We start from the raw sequence: 27,673 nt of genomic DNA on the forward strand, positions 1-27,673 counted from the left end.
TAATGGTACTGAGCAATTATCTTCACTCTATGTTGTAGCATTTCTATAATATGTCTACACCTTGCCACATTATATTCCAAGAAGCCCTCACCCACAAAGCATGTGTTGACACCCCATGATTTGGTGAGCATGTCAAAAAAGTCATGGCCTTCTTAGTTAATTTAAGATTAAGATTTAAGAATTTTAAGATCACTTTATTAGCCATATACAATTTCTTGCATTAGGAATTCGTCTTTTTGCATACCCCAGCTTGCTCTCCATGAGACACAGACCGGGAGAGAAGCTTGGGGTCAGAGCGCAGGGTCAGCCATTTATACGGCGCCCCTGGAGCAGTTGGGGTTAATGGCCTTGCTCAGGGGCCCAACGGAGTAGGATTCCTCTGCCGGCCACGGGATTTGATCCGGCAACCTTCCAGCCACAGGCACAGATCCTTAGCCACAGTGCCACCGGTCTGCCCCAATTGATTGGGTTACCAGATGTGAACCCAATCAAGCATTTAAGGGACATTCTGGAACATTGCCTGAGATAGCATTTTTCATCTCCATCAACAAGAAGTGAGTTTATTAATTTTCTCATAGAAGAATGGTGCCACATCCATTCTGCAGAATTTCAGACCCTGATAGACTCTATGCCACAGTGCATACAAGTTGCACTGGAACAAGTAAATGTTTATTCCATGTTGAAAAGAGAAGAAAGGAAACACGACGTTTTGGATGTGGAGCCTTCATCGGGTGATAAGTTGCACTGACTGCACTTGGTGAACCAATGACCCATTGAGTGACTTTACATTAGTGTTTCCTGTTTTTGTCCACAGCCTGTAGTTCAATGTGTTCAGCTCTTCTATGAGTTGTGTACTAGACGTCATACCCACAATCAGGAGTTATATGCATGTTTTACTCAAATTTACTCAAAACACCTACTAGTTTTCTACTGTTTTAACAGTTTTGTTAGTTGTACAGTTCAGTATGGGTTAGAAGAAACCAGGAATATCATTTTGCAATATGAATAATTAATTCAAAAACTATAAATAAACTATACATAGACAATATAAAATAGTCTTACATAATCCATCACATCTGGCAATCAAATTGAATTATCACTGACTTTCATGTATTACTCGTCATTAACATCAATGATTTCTTTTCAGACAAAGGTACAGTAAAAGGCTACTTTTTGTACATATTATACCACTATCAGGATTAACTGTTAAAATTGATAAAAATTTTAGTTGTAAATCACCACTGAATGGTATTTTGGAATTAAGAAGGAAAAATGAGTTAAACAGTGCAAAATTTCTTAATGTTTTTGTGAAGCAGTGTTCATTAATTCTGTTTGTAATCATCTCAGTGCTATTAGTTAAAGTTATCTGCATTTGACGTTAGAAATTAAACTGGTGAGGAATGTGAACTGTGTTCCATTAAGAAATAAACCCACAGGAACACATCTTTATGAGGCACTAGGAAACAAGACTATGTCCACAGCACAGAATTCAGAATTGCTCTGCAGTGAACCCTGTTCCTATCCTTACTTAAATATTAATCTAAAAAAAACTTTGCAGAGATTACAAATCTCAGAAAAAATAAAAGTATTTTGCTTTTTCTGAGATTTGTAATCTCTGCAAAGTTTTTTTTGTCTTTAGAATCCCATCTGTCTGTTTTCAATAACTGCTTTATCCATAGACGGTTATGATGAGCCAGACCATTCAGACACTGGGTATAAGGCAAGACTGTTTGCTGGACACAATGGCAATCTGTTGCAGGATACAAACTGATGCATGTACTAACACATGCATAGGCATTAGAGTATGGTCTGGATTTACACTCCCTAAAATATTACATTTGTGAAAATATGGAAACTTTTTGTTCACTTTGTGCCTTTTTATCCTTTCATTTTAATCAGTGACAACAATAAAGTAATATTTATTCCAATGAATAATATTAATGTAATATGTATAAAGTGCCTCCAAACAGTTAACTCACTCACTTGTTTAATCTGAGCACCAAAAAAAAATATTTGTATATATATAAAATAATAATAATAAAGTTTTTATCAATCTGATCATTTAAAAAAATAAGGATGAACATATAGACTTTCTTTTCTTCTAAAGCTACAGATATTTCATTTCTGTGGACTGTATTTTATTCTGTTTTGCCTCAGAGCTTTTTATATAGAACCTGTGGAAACCTGCTGTATTTCCTTTACATGCCTATGATCTTTTGCACTGTAATTTTGAGGCTAAAATAGACCTTCCAGTTAATTAAAATGAGAATAAAAGTGTGATGTTCTTTTATGTGGTTAGGCCTTTGGCACGTACTGTAACATTCCATCTAGTATGACAAAATCACTGTTTGTGGAGCTGTTGTAGTGAAGAAAGATAAGAAGTTGTTTTGAATTGTTTCTCATTGTTATACACTTCAATGAATTAAACACATTTTATTAAGCCTATACATTTGCAAAAATATTAACATTGAGTGTGGATTTCAATAATTCTTTGGTACTCCCTAGGTTTGTACTGTGCATGTTTTATAAGTCTTCCACACACATTTATAAAACCAATCTGACATGGTGAATTTACAGTAGGCCATTATATTGCCTCTACCTCAAAATTTCAACCTCAATAAATGGGTAAAATTCAGAAATTATTACTGTTATTATTTGTCTAAATAAGCAAATCGTTTGGTTCTTATATAGTGTTTAATGAAAAAAAGTTTTTTTTTGTTGGGGAGGAGAGTTTAAATTTCTATCCATCCCATCCTGAGAGCGAAGGTATTCGAGAATGCAACAGAGTCCAACTTGAATGATGTGTCGTCTCCAAACTTCTGTTGTTTCTAGTCTTTGAAAGTTAATTGTTACAGAGTAAAAAAAAACAGAATATTGATAATTAATAAGGAAATGAGGTAATTAGTGCAAAAAATAATGTTAATAAAGTCAATCTAAATACAACATTCCCATACAATTGCTTCAAAGCAAGGAGATATTTGCTTAGATGTCCCATCTTCAGTGATTTAAAGCAATTATAAAGTTTATGTGGTTTACCTTAGTTAATTGAGTTCTGGGTAAATGATTAAGTGTCAATCATAATAATATAAAACAGAGAGTAGAGAGGAAGTGGATGGAAGACAAGAGAAAGCAAAGGCAAGAGCTTCTTGATCCAGATCACACAGAAAGACCAGATTGGATCTAAGTGTTTGAACCTTGTTAAACAAGTTTTCTTTTCTGTGGTTTTTAGGGAACTCTGATTTCTTGTGTAAAGAATCCCTCGGTTAAAAACGGCTTCTCCTGCTTAGTGGGTGCATTTTAGAATGGGTAGGCAAGTTCCTATTCATTTGGTAGCATCCGGGTTTACAGAGAGAGAGATTTAACCACAGGTTGTATTCTAGTTTAGAAGGCAGCTTATGTCTTACTTTAGCCTTTGTAGTCATTATATAAGAGTTTGAATACTTGGTAACAGTCTAGGTTTTTTTCGGTGGTTAGATCATTAGGCCTCTGGGACGCAACATGTAAATTTGTAAATAGCATAACTAGTATTTTGTATGTTTATGTTGTGCATAGTTTATTGTGTGTATTGTTATTGTTAAAAAATCAGGTGGGTAGCTACGTCAGCATGCGTAGTCTGCAAAGTAACAAGTAATAGGTTTATTCCATGCTGAAAAGAGAAGAGAGAAAACACAAAGTTTCAGCTATGAAGCCTTCTTCAGGTGTGTTCTTCACACACCTGAAGAAGGCTTCACAGCCAAAACGTTGTGTTTTCTTTCTTCTCTTTTCAGCATGGAATAAACCTATTACTTGTTCCATTGTTAATAAATATTTGTTTAACCCTGTGTGCCTGAATTATCACTTTTTTCTCATAAGCTGTGCCAGAGAACAAAGAATTCAAGTGTCTCTAGCTATACCAGAATGTTGGGTGCATTCTTGGCAAAATCATTGTGGGTTATAATTTTTATTGTATTGATTAATCTTCTTTGTCATTTACTTTGTCACCATTATTGTAACCCTCTATTTGTAACACTACCTTTTTTGACAACATACAGTCGCACTTGAATTAATCGTAATTCTGTGGAAGTTTAAAGAAGCAAAATCTAATTTCACTACATGTTTAAGGTATGGAATGAGATTTACATCTTGTGAGTTTTACATATTGTAGTTATACAAGTTATTCTTTCATAACAATTCTGATGCTGAAGTCATTTCTCCAAAGATGTGCCCTAGCAACATTTCCACTTTATTTTGCAATTAGAAAAATTGTAAGAGCAGAAAGTGAATTAATTTTTTAATTATTTGTTTCCTTTCCTGACACAAGTGCCATTTTTACTGCCATAGATATGTCAGAGTAAAAATAACTTTTAAAATTAAATAGAAATTAATCCTATAGTAATTGTTAAAAATCAAGTTGGTATCACATGTTATTGTGTTCTAAAGTCTTGTTTAACGTTTTAAAAGTTCTGAACAGTAAACTTGTTTAGTTACTACACACCAGCAGGGATATTAGGTAACAAAACTATGTCTGGTATGCAGCTGCACTGTTTTGTAGTGAGAGCTAGAACCTCCTCAGTTGTATTAAATAAACATCCTTTACTCTGTTTCAACACATTCTTCATCTAATGTTTATAGGGGCAATGCTATAGCACCGCTAGATAACACATTACAAACACCAAGCAAAAATACTGTTATGAAACTGTGGAAGGACTTGCAATTTGAGAGGTCTAGACAGGGATCATTTAAAAATACGAATGGCGTATTTAGTGTGACTTATTTTCAGCAAACTGTGTTGTAGTATAGCTTGATGTATATATAATTCTGTATAATAAAATAGTAGTCATGGAGTACTTAGAAATCTAAATTATCCCTTATACATAAACTGATCTATCACCCTTTTATCTTTAAAATGTGTACAAAGGGTAGAGAATTTAATCTTGTACACAAATCTGCACACATTTTGATAATATGCCATACAATATGTTCCTTAGTTGCTATTTATACTTTATTTTGCTGATGCCTTTATAGAAGGTGATTTACAGGTAATAAAATTTCCGAACTGTAACAAAGTAACAATGTAAACATACATAATCCAGGGAGATATTAAAAAAACACTAACAGAATAAACTTAACCATCAGGAAGAGCTATTGCATCACAAACAGGGAGGGATCATAAAATTTATTAGTACGGTCTGAACATGGTGATGAGGGTCATCTTAAAGCAGAGATGGAGACTTTGTGCTTCTGAATTGCTGGTGCGCTACTGTGTGAAAATGAGGAGAATGAGCAACACAAGAGGCCGCAAAGCAAAGACAAGGAGCAGTTTACTGGATAGTCTAAGATGAGCAGAGGAGACAACATGGAGTATAAGAGGAGAGGATTGATGGTGTGTGGCAGGGTCTTAAATCACATAGGAGCAGAGCTAGGTTTCTAATGTAGAGTGAGAAAATTGTGTACAGTTATGATTATCACTTAATATAAAAAAATATTGATTTTGTGGAACCATTCCAGTGAAGAACAACCAATTACAGTTTCTGGACTTCCTCTCTAACCTCTCCTCTCCTATACTAACTGGCTAAAACAACTAAACTTTTATAGTCTTGAACAGAGCAGACAATGACAGGACCTGACTAATGTATTCAAATAATGTGAACATGTGTATCTACTGTTTTGTAGTTTTCTATTGTAAAATTTCAAGGCTGTTCTTTGCACCAACTCTTTTTGTGGTAAGAGTGGCCCTTGCTTTTGTAAGTTGAGTGTTTTCTTAATGAGTGATACCCTGATGAAGATCACCATAGCTTCTACATGTTCTTTTAAAGGCTAAATTAATAATCCCCTGTGAGGGAACCTTTTTGTCTTTGCTGTTTTTTGTACCAACATCAGAGGAGCAGTGCAGCAAAACAGGTGTTTTTCGTCAAAGTAAAGCGAGGGAGCTCCCAGTGATTACTGTCTGCTGAAAATGGATTACAGTGATTTTCCATTAGAAAAAAAGATCTGCCTTTTTGAGAAAGATGCCCTACTTATTATGGCTTTATGTAATTCCACTTGGTTATTAACTGTATATTGTATTTATATTTCATGTACTTAGATAAACGTTTCTGTTGTATTAATTGTAGATCTATAGTCACCTCCAGAATTATTGGCACCCTTGAGAATGACTAGCAAAAAAGCTCTATAAAATGAACAACACAGGTAATGAGCTTTATTTTATACTCAAAAACACTTGATTCTTGTATTGTAATGCTGCTTGCTCTGAGCAAATGGTATTTGTTAACAAGTAATAATTATCTAAAAAAAGGTGTGAAAATTATTTTAATTTTAAAAGCTGTTTTGTGAGCATGAAGGACCTTCTCAAATACGTTTGACATTTAAATTCACAAAAAGCATCTTAAATGATATTCAGAACATTACAGGTGTACAAATATATGTAGGAACATGGCAGATAGAAGGGAATTGATATCCACCTCTTGAAGATATAGGCTGGATCTGTTTTGTATTTCAAACTGAATGAGTAAGCCCAATAAATGCTAAATCTAGGAAAATGTAAGGAGAAAGAGATCACTTCATGAATCGACTTAAAAAGAACAGGGTCTGGTTAAATAAAAGGGATGTGATGATTTGCAGGCACAAACAAAAAGATCAGAAATGCAGAGCACGAGGAAATAATATATCCTCTGATCAAATCTAGTAGAAAATTAGCTAAATTTCCTGTTAGCTAATTTGTAATCTATATGTTTTACACAGTCACAGATTTTCTTTAAATTGAACCCAATGCAAAGGTGAAGAAACATGTGGTATATTAATTCCAGGACAGCTAACTTTTTAATCAAAGCCTTTACAGTTACAGTTTCAGATAGGCTAACATTTGTAGGTTTTTATTCTGCCCTGTGTACCATAAATTTAGTGAGTGGCAAAACTGTTACATAAGGCAAAAAATTAGTGGCAAAGAGAATATAGATTAAGATTCTCAACTTAATAACTCATTGCCTGTAATTGCTGTGGTTACAGACTTTAACATAGACAATATGAAATTTTGAAAATGATTATTTTTAATTAATATATAATTGTGAATACTGACATTCTGATACAGGCTTTGTGATATTTTAGACTTTTTACAATTACACATTTTAGTTTTTACAAGTTTAATTGATGGGGTGACAAGGCTATTGTTAATAATGTTGAATCAGCTTTTGGTCCTAACTTTGATACTGGACTGGGATACCTTCTGTATGGATACTCTCCACCCCCAATATCATGAGTTCTCTGGCTGCTCTGGTTTCATTCCACATTACAAAGATGTGCTACCTACAATAGGTTAATAAGCATCTATGGTCCCATCTAGGATGTAGTACTCTCTTCCTCCCTGTGCTTATGGGAAAAGCTATCGGTTGCTGTGATCCTTACCAGGAATAAGCAGCTTTCTGATCATGGATAGATGGGCATTTAATTGATCAACTGCTCTACCACCATTTAGAAAAAGATGCTTTCTAATTAGGCATGGACCCTTTAATGAAATAATGCTATTCAGGCAGCAAACACATTAACTGACCCATCACACTCAAAGTTGTGGATATGTCCAGTGTTGTCTCTATCAAGCAAACTGAAGAGCCCATTAAATGCATTAACATGCATTAATTGAATTTGGATGAAGGGGACATTCATGAGCCTAGTTAAAGGTCTAATGCTCTATTTAAGTCAACTTAATTTTGTTTAATTCCTTACTATACTTACTGTATAGTAACTATATACTGTATAGTATACTTACTGTACTGCGACCATGGAGTATGAATTTACATTTCTTATGTAAACTAAATCCAGTGTATGAAATTGAAGAAAATGTCAACAAAAACACCATATAAAAACATTACTGTGCAGTATTTACAGTGCCAATTGACCAATTCTCTCATTTTACTGAATTACAAATCCTACATTGAAGTTTTGTTATTTGAGATATTTTTATTTCAAAGCACTAAAACTAAAAATTAATTAAACTATTTTTTCGTAAATCAATATTTTAATGTGACATTGTTTTATGTTAGAAAGTATTCTTAAGAAAAATAAAAAAACTGAAATATGCTGTTTAGGTATTCAATTCCCACATTTTAATATTTTGTAGAGCCACCTTTTGCAGCAGTAACAGCTTTAAGTCTTTTGGGGTATGTATGCACCAGCTTTTCACACTGTTCAGGAGTGATTTGGGCCCATTCTTCCAGGCAGATTTAGTCCAGGTTGTTCAGGTTAGTCGGGGATGATGCTTGTGCACCACAATTTTCAAATACTGTAGTGCCACAGATTCTCAATTGGATTGACATCAGGGGTTTGACTGGGGCATTGTAGGACATTCACCTTTTTGTTCTTGAGCCACTTTCTCCCAAGCTTTACTGTAGGTATGGTGTTTTTTTTAGGTGTGGGCAGTGTTAAGATTTGCGCCACACATATCGCTTTGAATTTTGGCTAAAAAGCTCTATCTTGGTCTCATCTGACCATAAAATGTTTTCCCACATTGCAACTGGGTCCACTATCATGCTTTTTGGCAAGCTCCAGCTGTACTTTCACATGATTCTTTTTGAATAATGGCTTCTTTTGTGCCACCCTCCCATACAGACCATACAGGCAGAGATCCTGATATGGTTGACTGGTGCACCTTTACTCCACTCTCAGCTACTGAACTTTTTAGCTCCTTCAAAGTGATTGTTGGCCTCTCTGTGGCTTCTCTCACAAGTCTACTTCTTGATCGCACAGAGAGTTTTGAGGGACAACCTTTTCTAGGCAGTGTCTGGGTGGTTTGATGTCGCTTCTACTTCCTGATAATTGAACCAACAGTGCCCACTGGGACATAACTTCTTCGGAATACTCTTTAGTCTTTATTTTCACAGCTGTCCATCAGATCCACAACTTGGATAATGATCCCTTAACTGTGGGGTTTTTATCTAGAAAATGTGGCAGTTATTTTAATGATTCACAGGTAGAGGCCAAATAATAAGATATTGTGTCCTCATTAGAGCAATTGTTTTTCACCTGTGTGAAAAACATATTTCAGTTTTTTATTTTTCTTAAGAATAAAATAAAACAATGTCACATTAAAATAACCAATTTTGAGTTTCAGTGCTTAAAAATATCAGATCACTAAATTTCAATGTAGGATTTGTAATTCAGTAAAATTAGTGAATTGGTCAAGGGTCTGAATACTTTTGCAATATGATAAATGAAGATGTATTTACCTCTCCTGCAGTCAGTGCATGGTAGAAGCTCCTTTGGCAGCAATTACAGCTGTTTCTGGATGTTGTCAAAAGCTTTGCGAACCAGGAAGGTGTGGTTTTCACCCACTCTTTGCAAACTTGCTCAAGGTCAATGAAACTGATTATTGGTGGACTGCAATTTGCTATTGAATTCAAGTCTGCTTTTTTCCTGGGTGACTCAAGGACATTCACTTTTCAATCTGTTTTCATTGCCCTGCTGAAAGCTGAATTCTCATCACAGTTTTAAGTCTTTAGCAGATTGAAGCAGGTGTTCCACTAAGATTTACCTGTCTCCGCAGGTAAGCTGACGAGAAGCAGAGCTACAAAATAATGCTGTCATCACCATGCATGACAGTAGGAATGGTGCTGACTGAGTGATGTATTGTAGGTTCTGGAGCAGATGTAACTTTGCATTTGGAATAAAAATGTCCAATTTCCAATTTTTGATCTGACAAAACATTTTCCTCATGTTTATGCTATGAGCTAAATGCTTTGTTGCAAATTCCATGTGAGATTTGTGATGGGTTTACATATAGCTTTATTAAGAGATGCGGATATTGCTGACTCATGGACATTCTTTTCAATCTCAGCCTTTGAACTGTGTAGCTCTTTCAAAGTCAGTGTTGACTTCACTGCGGCATCCCTAACCAGTTTCCTCCTTGCCTTACTGCTCAGTTTGGAGAGACACACCACAAAGACACTTCCAAGATCAGGCTGGTGTACTTACCATTTCTTAATGATTGACTTTACTATACCCAAAGGGATATTTAGTGTCTTTGCTTTTTTATATCCTCCTCCTTACCATTGCTTACAACCTTGGTTGGGTTGTTCTGAAAGCTCCTTGGTCTTCTTGGCTTAATTTTTGCTTGAAATTCACGACCTCACTGAAGTAATCGTACAGGCAGGTGTGTTTATTTTGAAATAATGTGATCCACTATTATTACACACAGAGGCCACAATCACCTGCATATATTGTATCCTCCTTGAGTACAAAGCTGCACAAATTGACTGGTGTAAACCTTTCTCACCATCACAAGGCACACAGGGTGAACATCTGATCGGCGGATACTTATTAAGCAACAAATTTATGCAGCAGTTTGAAAAAAACGCATGATCGTATGAAACGATAAAAAATTAAAAACACAATAAATAGTACAGAAATGAGTTATACACCATACAAATGCAAATAAAAATACAACAATACTGGTGCCTTATACTTTTAGGTGCCTTCCTAATACACGCAGTATGTGCGTGTGTTGAATGCCAATGCTTGAACCAAGGAATGCAGATCATGGTCAGCGTGTCCACCTAAAATTTGTGAGATTGAGTGGCCTATCATTGTGTCATGCAGACGGATCTACTAAGATACACCAATAGTCCCTTTTCAGAGAAGCCTGCATAGCCTACAGTTCAGTTGTTCTTCCAACAGCTTTTTTCTACTTTTTATTTGTCGATCCAATAATCTCCATGTTTGATGCAGTTCATGTTTGAGATCCTCAACATCTGCTCCATATGCATTTGCCAATAAGAGAATAGCCTGCTCATTCAAAATCCTGCTGTTTGATGGATTTAATGCCTGGATACACTTCATCATCTCACAATTTGAGTTGGAGAAACGGCTTTTCATTTCACCAATCATACAATCAATGACAGGGTCATATACTTTAACTCGTAAAGACTCTTTGCTGTCTGGTTTTGTGTGCTGGCCAAGAGTGGATGTAACAAGACTGCCTGGAAGTCTACTTGTTTGCAGTCTTGTCCTCTTACGGGTGTTCTGGGTTATAGAAATGTTATTAGTTTCACATGCATTAACAATTTCAACCAATAGCTCATCAAAAAAGGCTTCTCTATGATAGTCTTCAAGAGTCTGTTGGAGTGCTTCAATCAGCTCAAGGGCTTTGGTAGGGTCAAGTTTTGTTGACTGGAGCATTTGTGACAAAAATATTGATTCACCTAAAACTTTTCTGAGCACTGCAGGCATCCAATAAAATTCAGATCTATTTGGAACAGTAGCACTCTGGCTTTAACAGCTCTGTCTGGGTTGTCCTCATATGAAATATTTTCAAGTACCCGCACAATAGCGGGCAGCCTATCCATTACATTATGACAAATTATGTGCCTGCATGCCCATCGTGTATCACTAATGTATCACTAATGTCTCCCAAATAATGAATGTGCCATCACAAACTTGCCCAACTAGGTTCTCTTTATAGTCTAACCCATGCTTCTCTAAACAGCATATAATGTTTTCCATTGAACCAGCAGCATCCAGACTCTCTGCCTCTTGAAAATCTAAAACACTCTCATGACCTACACCATTATACTAATACCTAAGAACAAAATACATTTGCTCTTCTTTTATGTCTTTAGTTTCATCAACTATGATAGAAAATTGTCCACTCTCTTTGACTTCCTTAATAAGATAAGATTACTTTATTGGCCATATACCATTTCTTGCATTATGAATTTGTCTTTTCGGATACCCCAGCTTGCTCTCCATGAGACACACAGGAACACAGACAGGGAGAGAGACGTTTGGGGTCAGAGCGCAGGGTCAGCCATATATACAGCTCCCCTGGAGCAGCTGGGATTAAGGGCTTTGCTCAGGGGCCCAACGAAATAGGATTCCTCTGCCGGCCACGGGATTTGAACCAGCAACCTTTCAGCCACAGGCACCGATCCTGAGCCGCAGAGCCACTGCTATGCCCTAATAATGTTCTTTTTAACCATCTCTGCCAAAACACTTAGCATTTCATTTTGAATATCTTTGCTAATGTATATAGCATTTTTGGCTTGTTGTTCTAATCTAGTTTTTATAAATTGGTCGTGTTTCCTTAAGAGATCTAAAAGCTCCAGAAAATTGCCCCTGTTTTCTGACTCGGACAACTCCCTATGACCCCACTGGGCAATATTTTGGGTTGCTGTTAGCAACAGTACTTTGCCTAATGTTTTAATATAATTTGGATTTTCGGCTAAAAGATGCTCTTTTTCTTTCAGTCAAATACAGATGTGTTTTTCTCAATCTTTCTTTTATTCTATGCCCATGCAACCATTGCCATAACATGATGCTCAGATTTTGCGTGTGAACAGAATCCACTATCTTTAAATGTTGAATATCCACCTATAGAAGTAAATACACTCTTTGAAGCAAAACAATATGCTGCATCTTTGGACTGTGAGTGTTCTAGCCACAGATGTGTCTTGTACCATTCTGTATGGAAACTTTACTTGGCTCCACCCTGGAGGGTTTTGGGGAATGTCTGCAGGGTTGGTTGAGTAGGGTCGTTACCTCTGAACTATGATATATCTAAGAAAAACAAAATGAAGAAAAAAAAACAATTTTACACTGTGATGGGGCTGTCCTCATTACACTTTAATAACCCTAATAAGTACTGTTGCTATGCAATTGGATGTGCTATTCCAAGACGGCCTTCAGGCTGTGGTGCGAATATAATAATAATAATAATCATAATAATAAACTTTATTTTATATAGCGCCTTTAAAGGTGGCTTCTCAAAGTGCTTTACAGGATGACAATAACGATAAATAAGAAGACTACAACAATAAATAAGAAGATTTCACAAGATAAGACACAATTACAATTTCAACAATAACAATAGAGGAGACCGTGGAAGGTGGTACTAAGAAGAGCAGAGGGGTGAAGAATGGAAACAGTTAAGTAAAGGCTTTTCAGAAGAAGAAGGTTTTGAGTCTGGATTTAAAAGAGTTTAGAGAAGGTGACTCTCAGATATCCTTGGGCAAAGAGTTCCAGAGCTTGGGGGCATAGCAGGAAAAGGCCCTGTCGCCCATACAATGTAGACGGGCTTGGGGGACAGTAAGGAGGGCAGAATTTGAAGAGCGGAGGTTGCGAGGTGGGGAGTAGGGCGATAAAAGTTCAAACAGGTATTGAGGTGCCAAGCCATGTAAAGCCTTATAGGTGAGCATGAGGATTTTAAAGTCTACGCGGAATTTGACCAGAAGCCAGTGCAAGGACTTCAGGATAGTAGTAATATGAACACTTGCACTAGACCTGGTCAGGATTCTGGCTGCTGAATTTTGGACATACTGCAGCTTGTTCAGAGTAGATATAGATACCCCAGGGAGTAGAGCATTGCAGTAGTCAATTCGAGAGAATACAAATATGTTGATCAGCTTTTCAGCCACAGTTAATGATAGCATAGGGCGTAGTCTTGCGATATTTGTAAGGTGAAAAAAAGATGTTTTGACAGTATGCTGTACATGTGGTACATGTACTTGTGCTAAACCCAAACAATTTCTGAATCCAAGGAAATAAACACCAAAAGGTGCACTCACTTAACTTCACAAAAGTTGGGGCAATTCCTCAGTTACACCAGAATTTATTTGGCCATGTTAAGCATTAAACATTTTGGCCTAGTCGGCCTTAATCAGGACATGGACATGGCCAAATACATTTTTGTGTAATTGAGGAATTGTCCCTACTTACTTTTTAGAAGTTAGGTGCTACCCTCCACCTTTTGGTGTTTATTTCCTTGAACCCTAATAAGTACTTTCAGTACAGATATTTACCAAGTTGAAAACTAGCCCATGCTGCCTACTGTACTACAGCTTTGATTAAAAAATAAACAACTACTTGTGTTGTGGTAAGTAAAAACATTGGGCAAGAACAGAAGAAGTGGAAAATATTAAAAAAAAACATACCATGAGGGCCAGCTGGACTGGGGATAGCAGCTGGGGACTCTGGGGTCTCTTCCTGTGACTCGTTGTTCTCAGATTGTCTGTGCACTCTTTGTTAATACTCTCTTCTTCTCCCTGTAACTCTTTACTGATTCTCAGAGATATTTCTTCCATCTCTTCATCCCTTTCTTTCTCTCTTTCAATCTCCTGCAATTGTACTACTGGTGTCCCTTTCTGCTCATTGCTACTAGTTAGTGGTCTCTTTGACAAAAAACTCCTTATATCGTCCTTCCTCTGCATTTTCTTCACTGGACAAGGCTAGCCTAACTCCTGCAACTGCTGCAAGATTTAAAGTGACTTAGGCCTAGCTTCAAAGTAACAAGTAATTTCAGGCTGAAAAGAGAAGAAAGGAAACGCAACATTTTGGTTGTGGAGCCTCTTTTGGGTGTGAAAAAGACAGGGCAGACAGCAAAGATTATAAAGCATAGGAGAACAAAAGCTGGGGGAGGGGAGGAGGCGGGAGAAGGGGGGAGGCAGAGTGGTGTGAAGTCGAGAGAGGGTAAGACAGGTGTGAAGTGAAACCTGCAAATCAATAGAAGGGTTAGAAGAAAACAAGTTTGTCGTTGAGAGAAGGGAGAGGTTGTGGACCAAGTTTCAGGATAATTTTAGTTTCAGATGTTTTTCTGCTATAGGAGTTAAGAAACCCTTCTTTGAGAAGGCAGACGGAGAGATCAGTGTGATCATGGCCATCAGATTTGAAATGAGAAACTATGCGCTTGGAGAAATCTTTAATCTTCACAGCACTAACATGTTCTCTGAAGCGGTCTTACCGGGCCTTCATGGCATCTACCTCAGCACTCCTCGGAGCATCAACATTAATATCATAGAATTCTGAAGCTAGACAGTGAGGTAAATCGTAGCCCCAATTTTATCTCATTTAATTAATGTTTTTTAAAAGCATGCGTGCTATCCCGTTTACTTTATAATTATTCTGAAATGTACAAACCTCTAGAATCATGGTAATATAAGTTTAATTGAACTACACCTCCAATTTAAACTGTGAGTCACACCTAGCATTAGCTGCTAGCCAATGTTGACAAGCCGCACAAAGTTAGCCAACACTCACTGACAACACTAGACAGTATAGGAAGTGGTAACTTCATTGACTAGAAATGTAAGGTTAATAAAACTTGTTCGATGTATTTGTCATTTTCATAGTTGCATACCTTAATTCAACCGTATCAGCACGGACAAGATGACTCGTCTTCGATGCTCTGTCTGCACGTCTCCGAGTCCCGCTCGTGGATTTTTTTCTTTTTGTAGGAGGTTATTGAAAAAAACCCGCAGCCCGCTCTGTGTTCAAGATGTGACACGCAGGATGGGAGGAGGGGAAGAGTAGTGGTTGCAACCATTTTTTTTGCTTGGGGGGGGCTGAGTTTGAAATGAGATGTTATGGTGGTTTAAAATCAAAGTGCCGTCAGAAAAATGTAAAAATTATAATTGGTATTAAGAATTGGTAATACTATAAATATTTCATATCAGTATAAGACTGTAAAACTGGGGTGGCAAGAAATTCTTTGCCTTGACATTCTTTCAGCTGCCACCCTATGCCACCCCAGTGTCTCTGCCACAGAGCACAGGAAACAACACAAAACTGTGAAGGCAGAACAGTTTAACTTATTGATGTAATTTATGCACCTGAATTAATTTAGGTTTGCCATTGTAAAGTTGGTGAAAATATTTTACCCGTGTTGACCAAGAAAGAAAACAACAACATTTCTCAAGCTGCGGGAAGATATATTAAATAGTATTAGAATAAAGAAACAAATATATTATGGGTACTAGTGGTAAAACAGAACAAAATAGTATAGAACAAAAAATATAGAACATCCCATAAATGTCTTAACTTAAAATATTATTGCCTATAATGGTTATGGTGACAAAATTAAACATATTTATAAATATTAAATACTGAAAATAAGCAATTTGAATTAAAATATTATTCAAAATGTAATATTTAATAACATATAAAATATAAAATGTAATGGATGGGGTCACATGGTGGTGTGGTGTTTAAAACTGTGGTCTTGCATGTTTTGGGTTTGATGCTGGACTGGGATACCTTTTTTGTGAAGTTTGGATGCTCTCCAGCCCCAACTCCATGAACTCTCCAGCTGCTCTGGTATCATCCTACATTCCAAAGATATACTCCCCATAGTAGGTTAACTAGCATCTCTGAATTGTTCCTGTGTGTGCATGCTTCAATGGACTGGTCCCATCAACAGTGTAGTACTCTCTTCCGCACTGTGTTTTTGGGGAAAGCTCCAGGTTGTTGTCATTCTTACCAGAAATAAGCAGCTTTCTGATAATGGGTGGACAGGCATTTAATTGATCAGCTGCTCTGTCACCACTTGGAAAAAGATGCTTTCTAATCAGGCATATACTTGTGACCCTTTAATGAAATAATGCTATTCAGGCAGCAAACACTTTAACTGATCCATCACACTCAAAGTTGTGGATATGTCTAGTGTTGCCTCTATTTAGCAACTGCTTTGTAATACTTTTAAAAAGCTCATTAGCATGCATTAATTGAATTTGGATAAAGGGGACATTTATGAGGCTAGTTAAAGGTTTAATGTTCTGTTTAAGTGATTTATGCTCTTCGAATTTGGCAAAATACTGATAAAGTATAGATTAAAGTAAAGGGAAAAAAATGACATTTTGAGAAAGGCTTATACTGTAAAACTCCTATTTTGTGTAATGGCTTACTTTGCTGTAAACTACCAGGTACTAATTTACATTTTTATGGAAATTAAATTCAGGTGTAAGAAAATACAAAACTTAAAAAAGAACATACAGTTCAACTTGAATGCTATAACTAAACACAGTTATTGATGTAAGAACCGTACCCCAATTTCTCAGACTGATTATTCAATCTCAGTAACAAAATAAATTCATTGATGCCACAGACAAATTCTACAAATTTCAAATTAAACACAAAATCATAAACTTTGTGAAAGTACTTTAAGCCACCATGGTGTCACACAACCCGGTCTCCCTTCCTGCTCACTAGTCACCGTAATGACTAATGTAATGAGTGAATAGGTTTGTGCAGGTTGTGCAGGAGACATTTTACTGCAGAAATGTTCCAATGTGATCTGCAGTAAGTAGTATTTGTCGGCAAAACCAACTTGGTCGAGAGTAATACATTATATGAGATGTATTCACAAGTCTGCTCATTTACAATGTAATAATCTGTTTCACATAACAGGAAGTTTGGTTGCCTAATCGCAGAACATGGCACTGAGCATACTTAATAAAATAACCTATTTTATGTAAATTGGAGGTTTCATATAAATAAAATATCAAAAATATTTAAATATAAAAATAGCATTGCAGTTCCCCTTTAAATGTCAACAAATAAACAGTATAAATGAATATGCATAATAAACATGCATTAATAATAAGAACTCTAAAATATAGATTACATAAGTTTTCACCCCTCTGAGTCATTATAAGGTAGAAGCACCTTTGACAGTAATCACAGCTGTCAGCCTTTTTGGGTAAGTTACTACAAAACTTTGCACACCAGGAATGTGCAATTTTCACCCATTCTTTCAAAACCTGTTCTTAAATTTTTCATGAAATTTAATCCCAGATTTAGATCTATAATACAATGAAGCAGGTTTTCCTTTAAAATTAATCTGTACTTTGTTCCAGCTGTATCTCCCTCAGTCTTAACAAGCTCCCCAGTCTCTGATGATGAGTAGCTGATCTATAACATAATGCTGCCACCACTGTGCTTGGCAGTAGCGACAGTGCTGACTGTGTAATGCACTGTGCAGGGTTTACTGCAGATGTCACTCTTTGCATTTAGACCAAAAAGTTCCATATTTGTCTCTTATGATCACAAAACCTTTTGCCAGATGTTTACAATATCATTTCAGTGATTTTTTTTTTGCAAACTCCACTGGGTATTTGAGGTGGGATTACCAATTTGCCATACAAGCCAGCTTTGTTGAGGGACAGGAATATTGATGACTCATGGACATTCTTTACTATCTCAGCCATTAAACTCTGTAGCCCCTTGCCCAGCTGCTCAGTTTGGAGGGACAGCCTGATCTAGGCAGTGTCTGTGTGGTACAATATACCTTCCACTTCTTAATGACCGATTTTACTGTTTTTTATTTATACCTTCCTCCTGATCTGTGCCGTTCTACGACCTTATCCCTGAGTTGTTTTGAAAGCTCTTTGTTCTTCATGGTTTAATCTTTTCTTGAAATTCATTACATGACTAAGTAATCTTACAGACTGGTGTGTTTATTCTGAGAACACGTGAACCACTATTATTACACACAGAGGCCACAACCAATTGCATTTACTCCATCCTCCTTGTGTGTAAAGCTGCACAAATTGACAAATAAAAATAGTTCTCACTAGCACACATGACGCAGGATCAACACCTTATCGTATGATGTTTATTAAGCGACACATCACGCAACGGTATTAAACTAAAAAAAAGATCACTAACAATTACAATAAATCCAGTAGTACAGTAATACAGTACAAATATAAATATACATAAATATTAGGAAACGTGCGAGATCTTTTTAGATGATTTTTCAAATACATGCAGGATGCGGACTTTGCACTACATAACTGACTGATAACAGAGCTGTAACTGTCATACTGTTAAACAGTAAATAGTACTGGAGCACACAGCTTATACGCTGCTTGTTTACAGCTCCCAGGCAACTGGAGCATTGAAACATCTCTAGCTAAAAAAAACTACTGTACATCGATAACAAATTCGTTGTCTGAACTGTGGTACATATACTAAAGATGATAAATAGTTACTTACAATGCTTGCCAGAGCGACAAAGTTGTAGATTCAATGAGGTAAGGCTTAAAACTCCAACAATATTGAAAATGAATGTGAACAAAATGGAAGATGCCCTTTAACTTTTAAGCATGTGCGGTCTCTAAACCAATAGAAATTAAAGATTTAACTGCTGAAGAGCATTTTAGGAAAGTTGCACAAAAAAGCCACATGGAGGCATCGTAGAACAGTGCACTCAAAACTGATAAGACAGAACAGTGTGACTAATCACAGTAATACGTGCACTTGAATCAATTTAGGTTTGCAATAGCAAAGGGGATGACTAGTTATACAGTAAAATATTTTGGTACTGTACTATTTAAGACTGCCCTTTTTAGTTGTTTGAAGCCCACATAGCTAAAAGCGATACCAAAATGTGGACCAAGATGCTGAAGACCAGCTTGCCAGTGCATGCTTTATTTCTACTCTATTTTTCTGCAATAAATCTTTAATAGTTTTTGCAATAATGGGGCCAATGGGCATAACATGAGTCATTTATGCATTCTGTCTGAGGGCTGCTGTATTTAGTGTCGGGGGTAAAAGAATGGGCTGAAATGGTTCAGTGTGGAAAGGCTGATAGTGCACTACAGCTGGAAAAACTCAAAAGGTCATCCAATGACTGAGGTTCAGGGTATGCTATAGCTATGCATGATATTCTCATTTTATGGACATAATTTTAAGTGCAACATTTTGACTAAAGTTCAAGATTTTTCACTTCACTATCATGAATTCTGTTTTTATGTAACAATATTCCTAAAATAGACCTCCAGATCTGAGCCAGGGGTGTCAGTGTCCTGTGTGACTGCAGACAGAGCGTGGGATACAGGGGTGTCAGTGTCCTGTGTGGGGTACAGGGGTGTCAGTGTCCTTTATGACTGCAGACAGAGTGTGGGATACAGGGGTGTCAGTGTCCTGTGTGGGGTACAGGGGTTTAAGTGTCCTGTGTGACCGCAGACAGAGTGTGGGGTACAGGGGGTGTCAGTGTTCTGTGTGACCGCAGACAGAGTGTGGGGTACGAGGATGTCAGTGTTCTTTGTGGGGTACAGGGGTGTCAGTGTCCTGTATGACTGCAGACAGAGTGTGGGGTACAGGGGTGTCAGTTTCCTGCGTGGGGTACAGAGGTGTCAGTGTCCTGTATGACTGCAGACAGAATGTGGCATACAGAGGTGTCAGTGTACTCTGTGTGGGGTACAGGGGTGTCAGTGTGAAGAATTGTGCCTAGTGCAACATCTCTTTCATTATTTTCCATTATTAGCCACTAAATGTTTCCTCCCATTCACAGCCTCCTTTTATGGTGATGGTTATGTGGAGTTGAAGACTGTAGAGTCATCTAGCCGCACTTCTTTCCATGCGAGGTTTCGGACCTCCAGTCCCAATGGCCTGCTGTTCCTGGCTGCTGGACAGACGGACTACTGCCTGGTGGAACTGCACTCCGCTCGCCTGCAGGTACAGAGGACCGAAAAGATCATTCCCTTCGTTATAAAACGGTCATTTCAGCCATTTCAGATAATAATAATAATTGCTTACACTTATATAGCGCTTTTCTGGACACTCCACTCAAAGCGCTTTACAGGTAATGGGGTCTCCCCTCCATCACCACCAATGTGCAGCATTCACCTGGATGATTCGACGGCTTTTTTAGTGGGGAGGAGAGCAGAGTAATGAAGCCAATTCATAGATGGGGATTATTAGGAGGCCATGATTGGTAAGGGCCCATGGGAACATTAGGCCAGGACACCAGGGTTAGACCCCTACTCGAGAAACGCCCTGGGATTTTTAATGACCACAGGGAGTCAGGACTTCGGTTTTACGTCTCATCCAAAGGTAACGCCAGTTTACAGTATAGTGTCCCCGTCACTATACTAGGGTATTAGGACCCACATGGATCGCAGGGTGAGCTGGCCCCACTAACACCTCTTCCAGCAGCAACCTTAACTTTTTCCCAGGAGGTCTCCCATCCAGGTACTGACCAGGCTCACACATGCTTGGCTTCAGTGGGTTGCTAGTTGTGAGTTGCAGAGTGATATGGCTGCTAAATATAGCAGTGTTCTTCCACCTTGGTCCTGGAAACCACCAGTCCATCAGGTTTTCAAAGGTGTCTGTGCTAAAAATCAAAACATATGAGGTATGATTATTTATAATCTAATCAACCCAAGACAGAAGACATTCAATTAACCCATCTTTAATTGACATTGCTTTTAAAACTGTAATTATTCTGGTGCTCATATTTGTACTGCATGGTATTATTTATGAGGTAACTAGTAAATCTTGTAATCCTAATATTGTTTTTTAATTTAAATTCTTTACTTTTTACTATCTGTTGAATAGGTGGACAGGACAGTGAGTGTTTACAGAATCCACAGAATGTACCCTGCTTTGCATCCATTGATTGCGGGGATAGGCTCCTTTAAGACACTATATTGGTTAAATCAGTTAAAAAATGGATGGATGGATTACTCCAGTTGGAAATGTCTTCACTTTTGACTACTCTGTTATATATCTGTTTTTTATATCCTGTTATCCTGATCATCTATTTCTTTTTTGCCCTTTAAAGGTCTTTACTGTCGTTTATTTTCTTTTGCTAGTTTGATATAGCAGTTTTTACCTCTACAGCAATACAACTTTTAGCTCTCTTTTAATCTTTTTAAAGTCTTTTTTAATGTTCCTTTGTATCTCAGTGTACTCTTTTTTCTTTGTTTAAAAAATCACTAGAGGTAAGAAGCATTTCATAGATTTGTGGAAGAGAGAATGTGACTTTAATTTTTGACTATACAGTAGGTACTCCTTTAAATGAATAATCTTGGGAAATTTAAACAATAAATGGTTCATTTACTTAACTGAGTGTTTAGGTGTTCTCATGTTAAAATTAATTCATGGCATTATACACAAGAAATAAATTGCATCACAATAGCTTAGATGTGCAGCAAATGTAATTTATCATTGCATCTTTAGTATAATGGTATGTATGATTAGAAATCTGATCTTGCACTCAACCCTGTGCAATAGGTTTATCATTACTTCCTCTCAGTGAAGTAATCGTTGTATCTTGTTCAAGCCTTAGTAGCTTGCTCAGTTCCACAGTCCTGTTAGCCAGCACAGTCTTACTCTAGCAAATGCTTTGCCAGATCATTCATACAAATTGGGAAGAGCATTACTCCAATTGCATGGTAGTGCAGTGATCTACAAAGATCTTGCTGTCTCTTCTTCCTCTTTGGAGCCTATGTGCAGAATTTCTTTCTTTTCCAACTGGTCTTATTAGCCTCCTGAACTGCCCTCAGGGGAGTTGCTATTCTAACAGCTTCTTTTCATCATATGAAATTCCATTCATTCTGAGTGCTAAGGACTTGCATCAGGCTAGTTGTGTCTAATTTAATTGCACCTCTCAATTGGCTCAAGGCCTGTGTTTTGAGCAATGGCAAATTCCTCAGGGCCACCCCTTACTACATAACACTCTTTAAAAAGAAACTAAACAGTTTTCATGTTTAAAGCGTTTTGGATAATGTACTGTTCAATTAGTTGTGTTCTTAGTTGTGTGACAATTTATATACAGTGACTGGAAGTCTTAAAGATCATAAAGTACAGAACATTCTTCTTCTGTTGTAAACAAAATTAAGACAATAATACCCTAGGATATGAACTATTGTCACTTGAATAAGCATTTCATTTGTGAATGTAAGAAAACAACAATTGTGACAACATCAACAATCTGCTTTTCTAATACTAGGGAATAAGATTGTAGTCAAAATTAAAGGTCCTAGGTTTGAATTGTTTGATGTGTGCATAATAATGTAATACATGGTTGTACTAAATACAGATAAAGGTTCATTTCATGCTGATAGGTAATGAAAAGAAACACAACATTTCAGTTGTGGAGCCAAATGGAGCAGATGGGAGTGGAGTAAATTTAAGGGATGGGTGAAAATTGGTGAAGTGATGCAGAAAATGCTCTAATTGGACATTAGAGCATGTGACAGCATCAACATAGTCAATGTATCGCTTTTAGGGCACAGATGAAGCCAGTATAGAAAGCAAAGAAGCATTCTTCTGCCCAGCTGACAAAAATATTTGCATCCCACCCTGGTGCCCATGACAAGTGACTAATGTCCTTAATATATGAAGGAAATCCTGATAAAAACTGATATTTCTCAATTTTATCTCTAATGGTCATGAACTCTCTGATCTCTATATCTGTGTCCTCACGGAGGGGTGTCAGAACTCTTATTGCAGAAAGACATCCAAAACCAAAATAACCTGGAAACGTGGATCACACCCCTTCTCTCAATGACAGACTCATCACCTTCTAATCCTCTCCACCTGTTCTCCCTGACTTTGGAACTCATTCTCACTTGCTTTATGCCCATTTCTCCACTGCTCCCTGCCCCCTTCTTACACACTCTGTCTTTTGTTCTCCTATGGAATGCTACTTTCCCTCTCTCCCTCACTCCTGAATAAGGCTCCACAGCCTTTGTTTCTTTTCTTTTCTTTACCTTTCAGCATGGAATAACCTTTACCTGTTTCTTTGTAGCCTAAACATGCTTACGCAGCTCCCAACTCGAACATCCTTAAACACTTAAAGTACACCTTTATACTCTGGTATATTAATAGTATTATAAGGAGGCTCTTCTGTATTTTTTTTCAGCATTTGAGTGCTCATGTGCATTGATCTATGGTCCAGTTCGTATTTCTAATATAATGAATCTGTTGAAAGGTCATGATCAGTCAATTCTATACATAATGTTTTACCTCTGTCCTAAGATGAATATGATTTTATGTAAGTTAGACCTTAGGTTACTAACCTAATTAATTTACTTCTTAAAAATATGAGTAATATGAGTAACATGCTTGTGTCTCTCTCAGTTTTAAAGCTACCTGTACACAGCTATCTTTTGTAAATACAAACTAAAAACGGATCAACTAATGTTTCATGTCATGGGATCTGCTATTTTTTATTTCATATTATTAAGTAGATGTACCTGTCTCACTCTCTACAAGACAAATGTCTTCAGGTATCTCTAGTTGTGATTAGCTATTCAGACAGATTTATGAACTCTGCTATTTATCTTTTTACATAAACTGAGACCCTTGTTTATGCATATCTGAGGAGATCAGTACAACTTTGAATGAACAAAACAGCAAGAAAAAGCTTTTGAATGTTAAAAAAAATGTGTGTTTCCTTTCTAGGTCAAATTGGACTTGGGATCTGGAGAACGAATACTTCGCTCAGAGAGAGGGACTCCGCTGAATGATCTGGCATGGCACACAGTTGAATTTCAACACGAAAATCACAATGTTACCCTTTCAGTTGACAAACATTTCCAAACAACCCTAAAAATGCCCGAGTCCCAGCATGATCTTAACATTCAAGATGGGCTTTATGTTGGTGGAACTGGAGGTCTTGACAAATCATACCTCCTCAGTGAACCTGTGGGCTTTAGAGGTTGTATTGATGAGCTTTTGTTCAATCAGCACAATCTTTTGTCTTCACTAAGGTCCTACTCCGGCTTCAAAAATGTGTATGAGGTATCTCTAGGCTGTAGCCCCCAGTTCTTTGCAAGTGAAGATGACCCTATCAGCTTCTTCAGTTCTAAAGCATACATTTCTTTACCCCTTTGGAATGCACAACAGGAAGGAGTGTTGGAGTGCGTACTGCACACATCTGCTGATCAAGGGATTATTCTTTATAACTCTGCACGCCAAGGAGACTTTGTGGCTATGGAAATCCGTGATGGGCTAATAGTGGCAGTTATGGGAAAAAGTGGGACTAAAAGTGAACTTCCCGCCCTCACTTATATTAATGACAGAAAGTGGCATTATATTAAGCTCCAGTTCACCTCAAGGAGCCTTCAGCTCACAGTGGATGAAGAAACTGTAAAAACTAGCATTAGTTCCCGAAATAAAGCTCTTCAGTTAAGGGGTTCCCTTTTTGTTGGGGGCATAGATGACAGCACCCGTGCTGAAGTCAAGAAGGTTGGGCTGGTCTCTGTTTCGGGAAAACGTATAAGAGGAGGGTCTTTCAAAGGATGCTTGAAGGATATCAAGGTTAATTTTGTAAAAATGGGTCTGCCCAATGCTTTAGTAACTAAAGACATTTCTGTAGGTTGTGAACCTGAAAAGGAACCAGAACCAACAACACAAACTACACCAGCTACTCACTGGGCTCAGACTGCCCCGGTGCTTCCAACAACATCCATGTTCACACCAACAAGTGCTAAGCCTCTGGACAAGAAACGCAGCCAAATGTTTTTAGTGCTCAGGAACCTTGTAGTTCCTGAAGGAGGACGAGCACCTCTAGAGTCAAAGCACATAAAAGTGAATCTGGAATTTAAAAAACTAGGAATACGTCAGTCTCAGATTATGTTTAAGATACAAGAACAGCCTGTTCATGGTCAGTTGAGGTTGGATGTTGATGAAGGTCAAGAGGAACATACCTTTAGCATGTTGGATTTGTGGCATGGGAGGGTAATGTACATTCACGGTGGTTCAGAAGACCCAGAAGACTTTTTTACATTCTCTGTCTTCACCAGCAGCAAAAAGGAAGTTCCTCCTTACCTGAAGGGAAATAAGATGTATAGATATAACATAACCATAACCCCTACCAATGATGCACCTGAGTTAAGCCTACCTGAAGGAAACCTCTTTGTGCTGCTAGAAAAGTCAAGAAAGCATTTGACTATTGATGCTTTAAAAGCCACAGATGTAGATAACAATTCTACAGACCTCTTTTTCTCCTTATTGGGCAATCTAAATGCAGATGCTGGATTTTTGGAAAATACAGAGAATCCAGGGAAAAGCATAACTACTTTTTCTCACGTTGACATGGAAGAAGGAAAAATAAATTATGTTCACAGTGGGGTCCGAAATTCCAGGATTGTTTTGAGAGTCAGTGATGGAGAAAAAGTGAGTAACACAGTTGTTCTGAGAATCATGGCCATACCACTGGAATATAAAGTTGCCAACATTACTGGACTTGATGTTCTGCAGGGTGATGCGGCTTTGATAAGCACAAAGGACCTGGCAATACAAACTAATGCCGTGAAACAGGAACTAGAAATTCGTTACGATGTCACTGAGTCTCCCAAATATGGCGAGCTGCAGAGATTGAATTCCAATGGGGAATGGAAACAAACCAGTTTGTTTTCACAGCGCACTCTTGAAAGGGATCGATTGAGATATCTTAGTACTTTCTATGAAATTCAGTCAAGTAATGTTTCAGATCATTTCAAGTGCAAGGTTAGCATTAGCTCAATGGCCACAGAGGAAGTTGTTTTTCCTATTATGATAAAATGGGTACAGTATAAACTGCTGAAAAATAAAGTAATGGAGGTTGACAAAGCACGAAGAGTAATATTGAATTCAGAACATCTCCACGCTATTCCCAAAGGTGTAAAGTTAACAGAAAATGAACTGTACTTCAGGCTTCTAACATTGCCAAAGAAAGGAAAGTTGCTGTTAAACAATAAGATTTTAAAGAAAAACTCAACTTTTAGCCAAAGTAATATAACTGATTTAAAAGTGCATTATGAACTACAAGACAGACCATATGAAGACACAAGGGACATGTTTACATTCCAGATTTTCTCTAAGCATGCACAATCGGGAATCTATGATTTTAAAATTGCCATCAAAGCTGACATCAACAGTATCATAATAAAAAACAATGGATTGTCTTTAAAGGAAGGCGAAAGTAAATTGCTAACAAAAGAAGAACTGTTCTCAGAAACACTTATCACTAAGTCAATGCACTACAGAATCACAGACCGTCCAAAACATGGAAAGTTAATACGCATTAACCTGTCTAACTCTACCTCAAGCAATGATAACATAATAGCATTCACCAACCAGGATATCCTAGAGGAGCGCATTATGTATGTCCATGATGACAGCGAAACCACCCATGACCAGTTTACATTTGTAGCATCCACCCAGCAGCCCGCAAAGGAATCAGGACCAGTGGCAGAGACCAACATTGTGGAAAGCACATTTAACATCTCAATAAAGTTAATAAATGATGAGAAGCCAGTCCGTATTGTTGATGAAGTCTTTCATGTTGTCAAAAATGGACAGAGACTTTTAACACTGGAGGACTTGTGCTATCATGATGCTGACTCTGACTTTGATGATGGGCAGCTTCTGTATACCCGGCGTGGAATTCCCATGGGCGATCTGGTCCTTGTAAATGACACTTCTCACAAACTTTACCAGTTTCACCAGGAGGATCTGGAGCAAAAGCGTGTGTTATTTGTCCATCATGGACCAAATATTGGTCGCTTTGTGCTGTTTGTGTCTGATGGAAAGCATTATACATCTACTTTGCTGGATGTCAGTGCACAAGAACCTTATATCAAGACAGCGAACAATACAGGCCTGCTGGTGCAAAAAGGACAGCAGAAAATGTTCAGTTCTGCCAACTTTAGTGTGGTTACAAACCTGGATGTAAGAGATGATAAAGAGATTATCTATGAAATGTATCTTCCCCCAAAACATGGTGGGCTTTATCGGGATGAGCTGAAGGTGGATGTGTTTACACAGCATGATTTGAAAAAAGGCTATTTAGTCTATCGACATGATGACAGCAAAAATTTGGTAGACTTCTTTAACTTCACTGTAAAGGTACAAAAAATGCGTTTGGATGCAGGAGTTAACATAAAAGTATACTTGGAAAGCCACCAGCTCCCACCAAAGGTCATGCATAATAACACTCTTCTCGTGGAAGAAGGAAAGCCTGTTAAGATCAGTAAACGAAAACTTGAGGTTAGTCTGCAATATTTAACAACAGTGATGGGTTTGGGGATTTAGGTAATAAAATAAGAATGTAAACACTAATAGAAACATTCTTCTAGAGCGTTTTGTTTTATGTCCTATATATTGTATTTAAAGTTTCATAATATGTCATTTTTGATAAACCATCATTAAATAAATTATT

The 27,673-nt window shown here is 37.4% G+C and overlaps 1 protein-coding gene and 1 long non-coding RNA gene across 3 annotated transcripts in view; one reads left to right on the forward strand and one right to left on the reverse strand.

The window, feature by feature from the left end:
* Positions 1 to 27,673, forward strand: part of cspg4ba (chondroitin sulfate proteoglycan 4ba) — a 57,147-nt gene that overhangs the window by 1,862 nt on the left and 27,612 nt on the right. The window contains exons 2-3 of the mRNA XM_088629506.1: positions 20,033 to 20,196; positions 23,932 to 27,501. Of these exons, the coding sequence (XP_088485632.1) occupies positions 20,033 to 20,196; positions 23,932 to 27,501 (3,734 nt within the window). The remainder of the gene's footprint in view (positions 1 to 20,032; positions 20,197 to 23,931; positions 27,502 to 27,673) is intronic.
* Positions 18,336 to 27,673, reverse strand: part of LOC148673177 (uncharacterized) — a 41,155-nt gene continuing 31,817 nt past the window's right edge. For both annotated transcript variants that reach the window (XR_015935952.1, XR_015935953.1), the window contains exons 2-4: positions 25,179 to 25,299; positions 20,721 to 20,854; positions 18,336 to 20,190 (exon numbers count right to left, since the gene is read on the reverse strand). This is a non-coding gene — a long non-coding RNA (uncharacterized LOC148673177). The remainder of the gene's footprint in view (positions 20,191 to 20,720; positions 20,855 to 25,178; positions 25,300 to 27,673) is intronic.

This window comes from Lepisosteus platostomus, chromosome 4, assembly GCF_059453375.1.
Source record: "Lepisosteus platostomus isolate fLepPlt1 chromosome 4, fLepPlt1.hap1, whole genome shotgun sequence".
NCBI lineage: Eukaryota > Metazoa > Chordata > Actinopteri > Semionotiformes > Lepisosteidae > Lepisosteus > Lepisosteus platostomus.